General features: G+C 40.7%; 1 protein-coding gene across 10 annotated transcripts in view; it reads right to left on the bottom strand.

Moving 5' to 3' along the window:
• Positions 1–69: 69 nt before the first annotated feature.
• The window catches only part of LOC105494150 (M-phase phosphoprotein 9), an 86,274-nt gene continuing 71,370 nt past the window's right edge, over positions 70–14,973 (bottom strand). For 7 of the 10 annotated variants that reach the window (XM_011762309.2, XM_011762339.3, XM_071070869.1 and 4 more), the window contains 9 exons: positions 13,920–14,095; positions 12,603–12,743; positions 11,651–11,771; positions 10,753–10,856; positions 9,783–10,030; positions 9,431–9,499; positions 3,732–4,956; positions 2,409–3,016; positions 70–888 (listed from right to left, as the gene is read on the bottom strand). In XM_011762309.2, coding sequence (XP_011760611.2) covers positions 4,855–4,956; positions 9,431–9,499; positions 9,783–10,030; positions 10,753–10,856; positions 11,651–11,771; positions 12,603–12,743; positions 13,920–14,095 — 961 coding nt within the window. In that variant the 3' untranslated portion in view covers positions 70–888; positions 2,409–3,016; positions 3,732–4,854. Of the gene's footprint in view, positions 889–2,408; positions 3,017–3,731; positions 4,957–9,430; positions 9,500–9,782; positions 10,031–10,752; positions 10,857–11,650; positions 11,772–12,602; positions 12,744–13,919; positions 14,096–14,973 lie in introns of those variants that run through there. The other 3 variants (XM_071070868.1, XM_011762329.2, XM_071070871.1) reach the window with 3 other exon arrangements.

Here is a 14,973-nt window from a genome sequence, read left to right as displayed (position 1 = left end):
GCGACTTAAAATCACCAACAACCCGCTCCCGCAGCCAACTAGCATAAATAAACACACGAAGGCCACACGCCAGTTCACAGCCACGAGTATTTATTGAGTGCCCGTAGTGCAAGAAAGAGATGGTCCCTGCTCCCGCAGAGCTTACAGCTTCAGGACGCCAGCATCTGTCTAGATTCAGAAACAACTGCAGCAAGCACTTGTCTATCCACCAGCAGCACTGTATAAAGCACATTTTTCACATTATCAGTCACTGTTACAGTGAAATTGTTAGATGTAAAAATTATCCTTGAAATCTGTAGTCATAGAGATGACACGGTATATAATGTCCAGCAAATGCACATTTATGGCTTGATTCCTCACATATCTGAGAGGTCTATGGAAATAAAGCACAAATCAGGCAGAAAAGACTTAGTAACACAGTTTCTAATACTGGGGTAGTAGTTTATTATCAAACTACCATAGAGCTCTTGGCAGGGCGGGAAATTATTTCCAGCTAAATTTGTGCAATATAGTGGATTTAATCAAACCTGCAACTGTCAACCATACATGATCCCCCATGACAGGTAAATATAATCTACCTGTCTGAATCCTAAAAGGCTACGGGTATGCATTTATTTTTTAAAGCTTCTTAAATACTCATAGCACAAGTGGCACATTGAAATCTAGTGAAAACTTCTGAGATAATCTAAAAATTAAAGTGACAAAAGTGTCTAATTTTACCACATATTTAGGTGCAGAGTTCAGATTTCAAGCAGCGTCCAGCAAAGCATGTGGCTTTTCTGGGTTAGAAGGGGACAGTTTTTGATTGGCTATCACAGGCCCCCCATACATCTCCTAACGCCCACTGGCAGGCACTTCCCGCGCGTGGTTCTGCCCACAGGCCATCACCTTTAGATGAAACATTTGAAGGGGCAATTACTTGGAGGATACTGGCAATAACTTTTAGAAAAACAGCCTATATTTATATTATCAAATAACCCCCAAGTCACCAATAAGACCAAAGTGCTTTCTGAACTTACACTTGACAGGTTATCAAATTTGTTAAATTTTTGGTGGTTAAAAAACCAAACACACCAGAAGGAAGCTCAATTTAAACTCCAAAAAACTCATGTTTTTTGCAAAGGGTGAAGAGAACTAACAAATGTCAGTCCAAGGCAGTTTTCAGGTCAACTGCTTGGGACATAATCTACTTTTTTATTTCAAGTGTGCTACCTCAAGGCTGGGCACAGTGGCTCATGCCTGTAATTCCAACACTTTGGGAGGCCAAGGCAGGAGGATCATTTGGGGTCAGGAGTTCAAGACCAGGCTGGCCAACATGGTGAGAACCCCGTCTCTACTGAAAATACAAAAATTAGCCAGGCGTGGTACGCACCTATAATTCCAGCTACACGGGAGGCTGAGGCAGGAGAATAGCTTGAACCCAGGAGACAGAGGTTGCAGTGAGCCAGTACCACACTACTGCACTCCAGCCTGGACAACAGAGCTAGTAGACTCCATCTCAAAAAAAAAAAAAAAAAAAAGTATGCTACCTCAAAAGCCTACTTAACTCAATGAATCTGAAATGTAGTATTTCTTGAGCACTTACTAAGCACCAGGCACTTTACAAAATCTCCCTTAATGAACGGAGTTTTCGGCCGGTCGCAGTGGCTCACGCCTGTAATCCCAGCACTTTGGGAGGCCAAGGCAGGCAGATCACGAGGTCAGGAGATCGAGACCATCCTGGCTAACACAGTGAAACCCCATCTCTACTGAAAATACAAAAAATTAGCTGGGTGTGGTGGCGGCCACCTGTAGTCCCAGTTACTCAGGAGGCTGAGGCAGGAGAATGGCATGAACCCGGGAGGCGGAGCTTGCAGTGAGCCGAGATTGCACCACTGCATTCCAGCCTTGGTGACAGAGCGAGACTCCGTCTCAAAAAAAATGAAAGGAGTTTTCTTATTTCATCTTATAGCTGAGGAAGGCAGGCCTGTGCCAGGATGTGACCCAAGTCTCTCTGGCTCCAAGTCTCTCCTCTCTTGTCCCAAGCCCAGCTCTGCACAGCCCTAGCACGGCCATTTTAGCTATATCTGTTGCTTCAGTTGGAAAAGTCCTTTGGTCACAAAGGCCACTTCCATACCTCAGGAGTAGCTCCTGCAAACAGAGGTTTAGAAAGGGAAAGGAAGGGGGCAGATCCAGACATCAGGAGAGAGTTCACTTTCTATTTGATTTTAAAAGGCACTTCCCAGAAGTGGCAGATTTGCTTAGGGTTTTTTTTTTTTTTTTTTAAACTATTAATACTTGCAGCACAGCCCGAAGCCAACAACAAAAATAGTTTACTCCCGGGATAATAGCTGCTATTTAGAATTGCCATCTTTCCTACTTTTAGGTGGAGTGTTTTTTCAGTTGAGTGTTCATAAGACAAGCATTACCAAAGAGAAAGATAGCAGAAAGAATTTTCCTTGGTTTCCCTCTTCACAGCTATGAAGAAAAAAAGAATAATTTTTTAAAAAATAAGTGACTGATAGTTCCAATCTATTATACACTTCAAATATCAAAGCATATGCTTTCTGAGAGAGAGGCACAGAAGATGTTTTGATGGAGCTTAACGCTTTTTGGAATAAGCCAATATAGGCTACTAAGAAGATAATTCCTTGGCAAGATAAAACTATCATCTCTTCTGAAGTGGCATTTTTTTATTCTTAAGAATATAGTAGACTTTACAATAAAAGCAGGGAACAAGGAAATATCCTAACAATTTTCAAGTTAGTTTTTAATGTCATATCCAGGAACACATTAAAGGGGGTCTTACTAGATCTTGACACAAGCTGTACTGGAGCTTGATTAAAATGAACATTTTATTTACCAAGACTAAATTTTTTTTTAAAGGCTGAAAACCAAGAATAAAGAATACCAAGAATAGGCCGGGTGTGGTGGCTCCCGCCTGTAATCCCAGCACTTTGGGGGGCCGAGGCAGGCGGATCACATGAGTTCAGAAGTTTGAGACCAGCCTGGCCAACGTGGTGAAACACCATCTCTACTAAAAAAAAAAAAGAAAAAAAAAAGAAAAAAAAAAAAAGAAAGAAATATATATATATACACACATACACACACACAAGACACACACTCACACATATTCACATACGAAATCAGCCGGGCGTGGTAATAGATGCCTGTGATCCCCGCTACCCAGGAGGCTGAGGCAGGAGAATCCCTTGAACCCAGGAGGCAGAGGTGGCAGTAAGCTGAGATCATGCCATTGCACCCTAGCCTGGGCAACAAGGGTGAAACTGTCTCAAAAAAAAAAAAAAAAGAATAAAGGCACTTGATTCTAATTGTAAGTAATTTTGATTAGCCTGAAGTCTTCAAAAGTTGCAGGAGTAGGGAGCAAAGGTTCAACTGCACTGTCAGACAGGCCACCCTCCTTGCTGAGAAGGGAGCAGGGCTGCGGACCCCTGGCCTGGGGACCAGCCAGGTGAAGGGTGCTCAAAGGTCATTTGAGAGCCTGCTTGGAATAACTGTGATGGCTTGGTTCATTCTAACTACTTATTAAGAGCCACGTAAGGAGGAAAAGCTCAAAAGCAAACCAAAATTTAAAACCTGAGCATGTTCAGTACAAATCCACTTTGAAAGTTTGGATGAGACTGTTTATCAACATGTACCGAGCTGGAATATGTGGGGCACTGCGTTCTGACTGGCTACAAAGAAGTGAGTGGTTACACAGCTCCAACTTAACCAGTAGTCCCAACACAAACCTGCAATGCTCCTGGATCAGAGGAGAGCTTCCTGCCCACGTGCTAATTCTGAGAGCCAGCGGCTACCACAGAGGCAGTGGGCTGGAGCCCTCTGCAAGGCCAAGGGGAAGGCACCAGGCTTCATCCAGACACACTCCCTGTCCATTAACAAATACAGTAGATTATGATGATCTAAAGTCTAGTGTTCTTACAGCACCTACAATGGAAATATTTTTCTTTTTGGCCAGGGTGAAGGAGTGGAAAGGGGTGAACATGTCCAGATGACAACTATGAAGGACAGCTGAAGCCACGCACACTAAGAAAACCAGGCTGCCCTCTTAATCCCTCATGGGGTGGTGGCTTGTATTTCAAAGGGTTTATCTGTCCATTTATCGTCCAGGGTGGGACACAAGTTAATTCAGAACAATGGGCAGAGAGCTACTCTGAGAGCCCTCCACAGAGGGCTCTCCAATTGTTTAACTTTTTTAGAAAGATAAAATTAGAGAATTACAATCCCTCTCATTTTTCTATTATAAACAATAAAGTTTAAAGAAAATGAGTTATATTCATGTAGTTTTCAAAGCTTTCCAAGAGTCCATTAGTACTATTCTGATACTCACTCTAAGACATGTTTCAAATAGGAATTGTATTATCATTTTTTAAAACCCTCAACACAACTGAAATCCAAGGTACACTGTAATTGTTTATGTATTCAGCATGTACTAATCTATCATTATGGAAGCTATTAAGCTTTATTGTTTTAAAAAATGAATTGTATTTACAATGTAGAACAAGTTTATAAAATTGGTGTGTAAAGTTAATTGTAAAAGGATAACACTATTTGTTTAGAAACAAGCTGCTTCCCCTGCTTATATTTCCTTATTCTTGATATAAATTGGAGACACATACTATTTAAAAATAATGCTTTTTAAATAGTAAAATATACAAGAGATTCCTGAGCATAACAAAAATATCTTGAAAATATGTGGCCATTTGAAGTATAAAATAGCAAGTGTAAGAATAGCATGATTGTAAAACTACTGTTTGAAGGCTTATAAACAGTACAAAATAGTTTGCCTTTTCTGACTGCATAATTATACATTAGTGCAAACAAAAATGTCTCAAAATTTAATGGCTACAAATCTCAAAGATTTGCAGAGGTACGCAAAACATGGAATTTCTTTAGCGTCATGCGAACTGAACCCAGTTCTCGATTAATCCTTTCCAAACGATCTTCCAAGGCTTCCTAGGTAAAAACAATGGGAAAAGTTTAATTAGAATTCTCTATCAAGTTCTATAATCACCACCAAACTGACCTTTCTTTTGGCAAAAGAGCAAGTATAAACACTAAAATTACAATTATTTTGCTTTCTACACAAATCATCTTACAATTTCTTTTAAACTGAACAATATAAATTAGCTTTTCAACTATTCCAAATAACTGCTGCACTTTAAAATATTCTCAATATGTTTGACACATTGAGGTATATGGAAATTCTAGTAATAGCAATACAACCGACTGGAAGGGGATAAATCTTTGGCTCTGAAGTGAGAACAGTACAAGAGGAACCTAGGAGGTGCTTCACACATTTCACCAGAAGAAATGGACACATTTGATCAGTGCTGCATCCCACACATACATAGATCAAATAACTTTCTTCTCACCAAAATTTCTAAGTTAAAAAGGAAAAAAAGGCTGGGCGTGGTGGCTCAAGCCTGTAATCCCAGCACTTTGGGAGGCCAAGACGGGCGGATCACAAGGTCAGGAAATCAAGACCATCCTGGCTAACACGGTGAAACCCCGTCTCTACTAAAAAATACAAAAACTAGCCGAGCGAGGTGGCGGGCGCCTGTAGTCCCAGCTACTTGGGAGGCTGAGGCAGGAGAATGGCGTAAACCCGGCAGGCGGAGCTTGCAGTGAGCTGAGATCTGGCCACTGCACTCCAGCCTGGGCGACAGAGCGAGACTCCGTCTTAAAAAACCGAAAAAAAGAAAGAACACTGAAGGATGCTTTTATACTTTTCTAAAAAAAAATAGATTTCACAACGAATTAACAATTGCTATTTTAAAATAAACAATATTACTGTTAAATAATACCTGAACTATATATCATTATAGATACTACTGTGTTTTTGTTGAGACAGGGTCTTGCTCTGTCACCCAAAGCTGAACTGCAGTGGCACAAGCATAGCTTACTGCAGCCTCAAACTCCTGGACTCAAGCAATCCTTCCACCTTAGCCTCTTGAGTATCTGAAACTACCACCACACCTGGCTGATTTTAAACATTTTCTTTTTTGCAGAGACAAGGTCTCATTATGTCACCCAGGTTGGTCTTGAACTCTAGGCCTCAAGTGATCCACCCACCTCGGCCTCCCAAAGTGCTGGGATTATAAGCATAAGCCACCACACTAGCCTCATTTTAATTTATTCAGTGTTAATTCCAATGGTGTCCTGAAATAAAACTTAAAATGTTTTGCTTTAATTATAAAAGGATTCATTATAGAACACCTAGAATACAGAAAACTTTGAAGATAAATAAGCAAAAAAAAAAAAAAACTGTTCTCTTTCCTATTTTTTCTGCATACATATATATGCATACCACTTTTTCACTTTTTTTTTTTTTTTTTGGGAGACAGAGTCTCACTCTGTTGCCCAGGCTGGGGTGCAGTGGCACAATCTCAACTCACTGTAACCTCTGCCTCCTGCGTTCAAGCGATTCTCCTGCCTCAGCCTCACAAGTAGCTGGGATTACAGGTGCCCACCACCATACCTGGCTAATTTTTATATTTTTAGTAGAGACAGTGTTTCGCCATATTGGCCAAGTTGGTTTTGAACTCCTGACTGCAGGTGATCTAATCTGTCCACCTCAGCCTCCCAAAGTGCTGGGATTACAGGCATGAGCCACCACACCCAGCCACGTACCATTTTTTAAAAGAAAAACAAGGCAAAGCATGGTAGCTCACACCTGTAATCCCAGCACTTTAGGAGACCAACATGGTAGAATTACTTATGGCCAGGAGTTCAAGACCAGCCTGGGCAACACTGCAAGCCCCTGCCTCTACAAAAAAATTTAAAAAATTAGTCAGGTGTGGTGGTGCATGCCTGCTGTCCTAGCTACTGAAGGGGCTGAGGTGAGAGGATTGCTTGAGCCTCAGAGGTCAAGACTACAGTGAGCTATGACTGTGCCAATGCACTCTAGCCTGAGTGACAGAATGAGACCCTGTCTCAAAAAAATTAAAAAAGAAACCTAAGAAGAGAATCAAACTCTATCTCAAAAATTTTGTTTTTTGAGACACAGTCTCACTCTGTCGCCCAGACTGGAGTGCAGTGATGCGATCTCAGCTCACTGCAGCCTCCAACTCTTGGGTTCAAGTGAACCTCCTGCCTCAGCCTCCAAGTAGCTGAGATTACAAGCACACCACCACAACCGGCTAATTTTTTTGTATTTTTAATAGAGACAGGGTTTCACCACGTTGGCCAGGCTGGCCATGCCTGACCTCAAGTGATCTGCCCGCCTTGGCCTCCCAAAGTGCTGAGATTACAGGCATGGGACACTGTGCTCAGCCTCAAAATATCTTTCAATTAGGCTGGGCCCATGTGCCTGTAATCCCAGCTACTCGGGAGGCTGAGGCAGGAGAAACAGTTGAACCAGGTTGTTGGAGGTTGCAGTGAGCTGAGATTGCGCAACTGCGCTCCAGCCTGGCAGCACAGCGAGACTCCTCTCCAAAATAAATAAAGAGCCGGGCGCGGTGGCTCAAGCCTGTAATCCCAGCACTTTGGGAGGCCGAGACGGGCGGATCACGAGGTCAGGAGATCGAGACCATCCTGGCGAACACAGTGAAACCCCGTCTCTACTAAAAAATACAAAAAACTAGCCGGGCGAGGTGGCGGGCGCCTGTAGTCCCAGCTACTCCGGAGGCCGAGGCAGGAGAATGGCGTAAACCCGGGAGGCGGAGCTTGCAGTGAGCTGAGATCCGGCCACTGCACTCCAGCCTGGGCGACAGAGCGAGACTCTGCCTCAAAAAAAAAAAACAAAAACAAAAACAAAATAAATAAAGATTAGCCAAGACAACCTCACACCTTTTAAAAAACGATCACATTGGTGGGTATTTTTTTATTATTATTATTCTTTTTCGGAGATGGAGTCTTGCTCTGTCACCCAGGCTGAGTGCAGTGGCACGATCTCAGCTCACTGCAACCTCCACCACCCGGGTTCAAGCGATTCTCATGTCTCAGTCTCCCGAGTAGCTGGGACTGCAGGCGTGTGCTACCACGCCTGGCTAATTTTTTGTATTTTTAGTAGAGATGGGGTTTTGCCATGTTGGCCAGGGTGGTCTCGAACTCCTAACCTCGTGATCTGCCCACCTCGGCCTCCCAAAATGCTGGGATTACAGGCATGAGCCATCACACCAGGCCATGGCAGGTTTTTGTTGTTGTTTTTATTTTTCCCCAGAAAAATACAGGTTTCAGGATGGGGAAGAGCTTATCTTCATACACTGCAGGTGGGAGTAGAAATTGTCTCAAATACCCTGGGTTACAACTTGACATATATCCAAAGCCTTAGAAATTTGCATTTCTTTGGTCCTGGCATTTTTACTTCTGGGAATGATTCCTAAGGCAATACTTACATGTGCAAAGAGATATGTTTAAGAACTTTATTGTAGCCTTATTTACGATATCCAAAATTAGAAGCAACCCAAATTTCTAATAAAAGATTATTGGTTAAATATGTTACTGCTGATGGAATATTGTAGGTTAATTTAAAAGGATGTTATAGAAGGACATTTTATAACATGAAAAATTCAGTTGAAGGACTTTTTTTTTTTTTGGAGACTGTGTCTCACTCTGTTACCCAGGCTGGAGTGCAGTGGCGCGATCTTGGCTCACTGCAATGTCCGCCTTCCAGGTTCGAGCAATTCTCCTGCCTCAGCCTCCTGAGTAGCTGGAATTACAGGCGCCCCCCACCACACCCGGCTAAATTTTGTACTTTTAGTAGAGATGAGGTTTCACCATGTTGGTCAGGCTGGTCTCAAACTCCTGACCTCAGGTGATCAGCCTACCTTGGCCTCCCAAAGTGCTGGGATTACAGGCATGAGCCACCATGCCCGGCCTATAAATTACTGACTAAAATTTATCAGAACAAAAAGACAAAGTCAGAAGAAAAGAAGTTGGGGGCTGGGCGCAGTGGCTGGAATTCCTGAACTCAGGTGATACACCCGCCTCAGCCTCCCAAAGTGCTGGGATTACAGGCATGAGCCCCTGCGCCTGGCCCACAGCTCACTTTTTAAACCTCTACAGCTATTCAGTTTCCAAAGTGTAACCATTTTATCTGCTTGCTAACGGAAAGGAGTTCAGAAATAAATTACAGATCTGAGGAGAGAAATCAAACAAAAAGAGAGGCAATCTGTGAGCACTAACTTAATGTAAAATCTGTTGAAAAGCATATTGCCATTTGCTCTCAAGTTAGTTTCTTGAAAATACAAGGGCATGAACACCTTCTTCTCTAAGTCTAAAGGTAAAATCAATTTTTATTCCTGAAAGCTAGCTTGCAGTTATAAAATTGCTATAATCAAACACTTCCTGTAAAAGCTAAAAGTTTTGACTGCTGCTTCAGTGTGTCTAATTTTCACTGTGCCATGATTTTTTAAACCCCTCTTAGATAAATGGAACACTGACTGGCATCAAGCCTCTAAAGTAGATTCAAGCTAAGACATTTCACCTGATTTAATCTTGTCTGTAAAGTGATTCGTCCTCCAGGAGAAGGCATCCTGCTTAGTGCTGCCTCAATCTGTTAACACACGAAAAAAAATGTTTAAATTACTGGCAGGGAAGTTTATCACACAGAATGGAAAGAAAAGATTTTGGCTTAGTATTTCCTTATCCATTTCATCTCAACTTAATTTCCCTCTGTCAATTAGTAGCGACCACATGGCTCAAATCCGTTGCTAGCACAGCTCTGGTATGTTATCCCGGTGTAATTTCCTGAACAGTTTGACTCAATAATTCCCTTCTCCTTAGACATAAGCATTAAGTTCAGAAAACAATTTTTAAAAATATTTGTTTGTTTTTACCTGGTCCTTTTCTTTTGTAAGTTCATCAAAAAATCGTTCTGTTTCAGCTAGGGTCCTAATTTTTGCTGTATATTCAAAATCATTCCCCTGTGGAGTGACTGAAACCGGCTTACACTGTTCATAGCTAACTGATTTATTCTTCTCCCAGGCTGTTCTCACAGATACTTGCTTCATTCCATTTGGCACCGGTTCAGGGCAAGAGCTATGATTAACATGGTTATCGGTGGCTTTCTCAGAATATGTTTTTTCTGTCAGAGAGGAGAGAAATCGCTTATATTTCTTATCAATTTTTTGTGTAGGTTGCATATATATTAAATATGTTGCCCAATTTCACTTTCTGGATATAGCTGCTATATGGCCCAAAAAAGTAATGAAAAGAGATACAATAATCAATCATATTTACTCAGTGCTTTTTTCTCCAAAGAATTCTGAAAGCTTTGCCCTCTGTTTGACAATCTTTGCAACTTCCCTTAATGAACTTAAGCAAACTTCATGTAAACATAAATGAATTTTAAGTAAACTTAAAGCAAAAAAAAGTTTAAAAACTAAATAATACATTACATTTAGTGGACATACACCAACACTAAACAGGTAACGTTTTGAGGGCCTACCCAAGTGACTTCACATACATTGTCTTATAGCTTTGTTCCAAATTTAGAATATAAATGAGAAAAAAAAGTTACCCAAAGCCTAAGCGGCATATAGAGAATAAAAATAAAGAGAATAACTGAATAGTGTGGCCCTGGTAGTTAAATATCAACATTCCCTGTACCTCAGTTTCCCAACTTATCAATGAGGATAACAACATTGACATAACAACACGTAGCATCATGAGTGCTTAGTTTCAGAGGCCCTTGAGTAGGAAAATATTTAAGTGCAGGATATTATAATATTTAGAACACTGAGAGATACCAGAATCTCAAAAAATGAATGACTAAAACCATAACTAATATTTTTTAGGAAAAGATACCTTCCGAGTCATCTAGAGGAAGAAACTGGAGTTGCTTTCTTGGATTGGTACGTTGTAATGTAGACACAGGAACAGTATCTAAATCATCCAAAAGTATATCAAATCTATTGAATGAAGCAAGTTACTTGTGAGAAAAAAATGTTAACTGATTTTCCCTATCTCCACTACAAAGATGAGCTGGCATCCAGCTAACTCACATATTTATGTATTTTCTTAAAAGAAAGCTGGTTATATAATTGTCTAAAACTGAAATTTAATTTCTATTTTCTAACAAAATTGTATTTACATACTAAAGACTTAAAACACTTACCCGTACATTATGTCATTTGATCTTTATAAAAACCTTATGAAATAAGCAGGGTAGTTATTATTATCCCCGTTATAGAAGAAGAAACTGAGGTTCAATGTGCTTAACTCATCTCTGCAAGAGCCTGACAGAGTTGGGTCTAGAACCAAGAAGCAACATCCCTCCCCATCAACAGCACACACAGCTGCCTGCACTTCGGAGGGGACAAATTCTCAGCAGCACAGGTAAACATGCATTTGGTGCCAGGGCCATACCAGTAAAGCCCACTTTCCTGTACAAATGGCCCAAAAGTTTTCCTGTATCATAAACCTTTTCAGGAAAACAAAGAACTATCTATCATTCTACATACAAAAGCTGAAAGGGGTGCTGAGGTGATATTTAAAATCTAGTAATAGCAAGTTTACAGTTAAAAACTGTGTTCATTGTACTGCAGTACTTTAGTTGTAGTATGATATTCCCTTATGATTTAAATGAAATCCACAGAGTTCCCACTGGCAACTGAAAAATTAGTGATAGCTAGAGACATAAGTCAACATTTGGAAAAAAATCACTAATATAGTAAACTTTATTTTACAATTTTAGAGAACTTACCGAATTGGACTGCTCTCATTTTTGCTAAGCAGATGACTAAATCCTGGGGACAAGTTTTCTTTAGGGGATCGCTTTGGACTATAAGCCACAGTCACTGGTGTTAGCATAATCTCTCTTTTTGCTATAGAAGAAAATGAAGAGGAAACATTCTTTTCCTTCTATATGTATCAGCATAAGTTTCTTTTTCAGTATTTTTTTTCTAATTTTGAAAGGAATATAATTTCAACGTAAAACTTTGAAAGAGAAATAAGAGTGTACAAAAAAATAAAACCACTCATAATCCTAATACCTAGAGGTAACTACTGTAACACTGTAGTATATCAGACAGTACTTTCAGCACTCTGACTCAAAACTGGTTTTTCAGGATTTTAGAAGTCGACTGGAAATAAGATGGAAACAGCAGTACACTACTGAACATTCCTATAACACAGTAATAAGAATCTCCTCAGCTGGTGTGAAAATGGAAAATCAGGACAGAAATTCAATGGTTCAACTTTAAAACCAAACCTGTAATTAATTGGCTAAAGAAAAGTGGTGACTAATGCTGAGTACTTGAGATCAAATACATAAGAAGTATATTTGCAGACTAGCTTGGATTAATTTGATTGAATTATCTGGATAGTTATCTACGATCTTAAAAACTCTGCAGTATTTTTAAGTATTAGTTGCAAACAATTTAGTGGACACAAATTATTAGTATTAGTTGTAAACAATTTACTGGGCACAATAAAAAAATCTCACGTTAATAAACAGATTTCTTCATTTACATTTGTAGTATCTGTGCGATCAGACAATTTTATTTATGAACAAGATCTTATTTAGGGGTCCTCTGCCCAGAGTACTCTACTAGGTGCTGAGGATACAAGAGAAACCGGAAATGGGTAAGCAGTGAGCACAGCTCAGAAGTCACGCTTTTGAACCCAAGAGATGTATGTACACATCTAATTCTTACTTGGAGTACTTGATTTACGACTTGAAGGTGGTAAAGATGATGATCTCTGTGAGGCTGAATTAAGTCTCTTTTGTCTCTGTTGGGCACACTTTTCTGGAGAACGACTTGCATTAACTGAAGTTTCAGTTTGCCGAGGATTTACTACAGCAGACCAAAAAAAAGCAAAACAAAAAACAAATCAAAACAAGCCTCAGCTTCAGTTATCCACCTTTATTAACAGGTGGTTACACATGGTTACACACCAAGCCACACAGCTTAGGTTCTGTTCAAAGCATTTATTCTCATCAGCTAGGTTATAATTACTATTTGCAAATGCACCGCATTATAATGATAAAAAATGTTCGATGAAGAAAAATATGGGAGTTTATAATGAATTCATTCTGGTTCCCTGTTTACAATCGGCATTCAAGGTGATTTTCAAGAGGGTTATTTTTAGAAAGCAGGTTATTAATTTATTTACTAAGAGACACTGCTTGGGAGATGTAACCCCAAAGACACTGGCAGGATGACTAAGGGGTCTGAGCAAGCAAACATAGAGGAAAAGGAGAGAAACATATTGGTGACCTGGACCTGTGAAGAAACACAGTATTAAAGACACTGCTTGCCTTATCTACAGATGCTCAGTAACCAAGAAAGAAGAGGAAATGTTGTATCTCACTTCATGAATACCAAATGCCTACCACAGCTTTCTGATGTGTGCAAGTAAGACAGACTGACAGGAATTTTTCAAATATCCTTAGGAATGCCATGTAAGGCCGGGAAAAGTGGTTCACGCCTGTAATCACAACACTTTGGGAGGCCAAGGCGGGTGGACAACTTGAACCCAGGAGTTTGAGACCAACCTGGCCAACATGGTGAAACTCCATCTCTATTAAAAATATTACAATTAGCCAAGGGTGGTGGAGGGCGCCTGTAATTCTAGGTACTTGAGAGGCTGAGGCAGGAGGATCAGTTGAATGCAGGAGGTGGAGTTTGCAGTGAGCCGAGATTGCACACTGCACTCCAGCCTGGGCAAAAGAGTGAGACTGTCTCAAAAAAAAAAAAAATGCCATGTAAACCTTTTTCATAATCAGAATGTAAGATGCAATTGGCTTTGAAGGTACATGTTACGCCAGAACTGTGATAAATTATTAACTAGGACATTCAATTCTCTATGAAATGGGGCTGAAGTAGCAGTAAAATAGCAAGTTTACAGAGTTAAAACTTCTGATTTCATTACCTAAAGATTTTAATTTTAACGAAGGTAATATAAATGGGGAAAGATATCTATATCCTATCTATCTCAACAAGGAAATACTCAAACCAGGAAATACTCACTATTGGAAGTGTCCTCTTTCTCTGTCTGTGTCCCCCAATTTTTAAATATTTTTCCTTCATCAAGTTCTTGTAAAGCTCTCATGATCGGTGTGTCTGAAGTCTCTCTTTGCTTTTTTATCAACAAGCTTGTTGATGAACTTCCAGGTGAAGAATCCTTTTCCAGAGGTGAATGGTGCCTTAAACAATAATTTATTAAGACATATAGTGCTATGGACTGAACGTCTGTGTCTTGCCCTCCACCCCCACACCAAACATACACATTGAAGCCCTAATCTTCAATGTGATGGTATCTGGAGGTGGGGCCTTTACGAGGTAATTAGGATTGGGTGAGGTCATGAGGATGAAGCTCCCATGATGGGATTAATGCCCTTATGAAAAAGGGAAAGAGGCAGGAGCGCTCTCTCTGTGCACACACACCAAGGAAAGGACACGTGAGGACATAACCAGGAAGAGGGCCCTCACCAAACACTCCGCACCCTGATCTTGTACTTCCAGCCTTCAGAGGTAAAGAAAGAAATGTGTGTTGTTTATGCCACCCAGTCTGTGGTAACTTGTTACAACAGTCTAAGCTAAAACACACGCTTTACTGGGGTTGTTAGGGGAATAACAGAGTTGACAATTATACTCCACAATGAGCATGCTTTGCAATGCAAATAAATTAAACCTGCATACAGTGCTTTCCCATCCTTCTAACATCTTACACTTAGACGAACAGCATCTGCACAGTACCCTGGAGTAAGCGGCTGAGGCTGCTCAGGCAGGCTCCGGGCTCAGGCTGGCCAGAGCCATCTGAAGCAGGAGAGGATCTACATCTTTTGTTTGTTTTTAGACGAGGTCTCACTCTGTCACCCAGGCTGGAGTGCAGTGGCGCAATCATAGCTCACTGTAGCCTTGAGCTCCCCAGGCTCAGGTAATCCTCCCACCTCAGCCTCCCAAGTAGCTAAAACTACAGGCGCATGTCACCACGCCCGGCTAATATATTTATTTTTTGTAGAGGTGGGATTTTGTCATGCTGCCCAGGCTGGTCTCGAACTCCTGGGCTCAAGCGATCCTC

The sequence above is a fragment of the Macaca nemestrina genome, chromosome 10 (assembly GCF_043159975.1).
Source record: "Macaca nemestrina isolate mMacNem1 chromosome 10, mMacNem.hap1, whole genome shotgun sequence".
NCBI lineage: Eukaryota > Metazoa > Chordata > Mammalia > Primates > Cercopithecidae > Macaca > Macaca nemestrina.
Note: the sequence above shows the minus strand (reverse complement) of the source record. Positions and strands in the feature narration are given on the sequence as shown.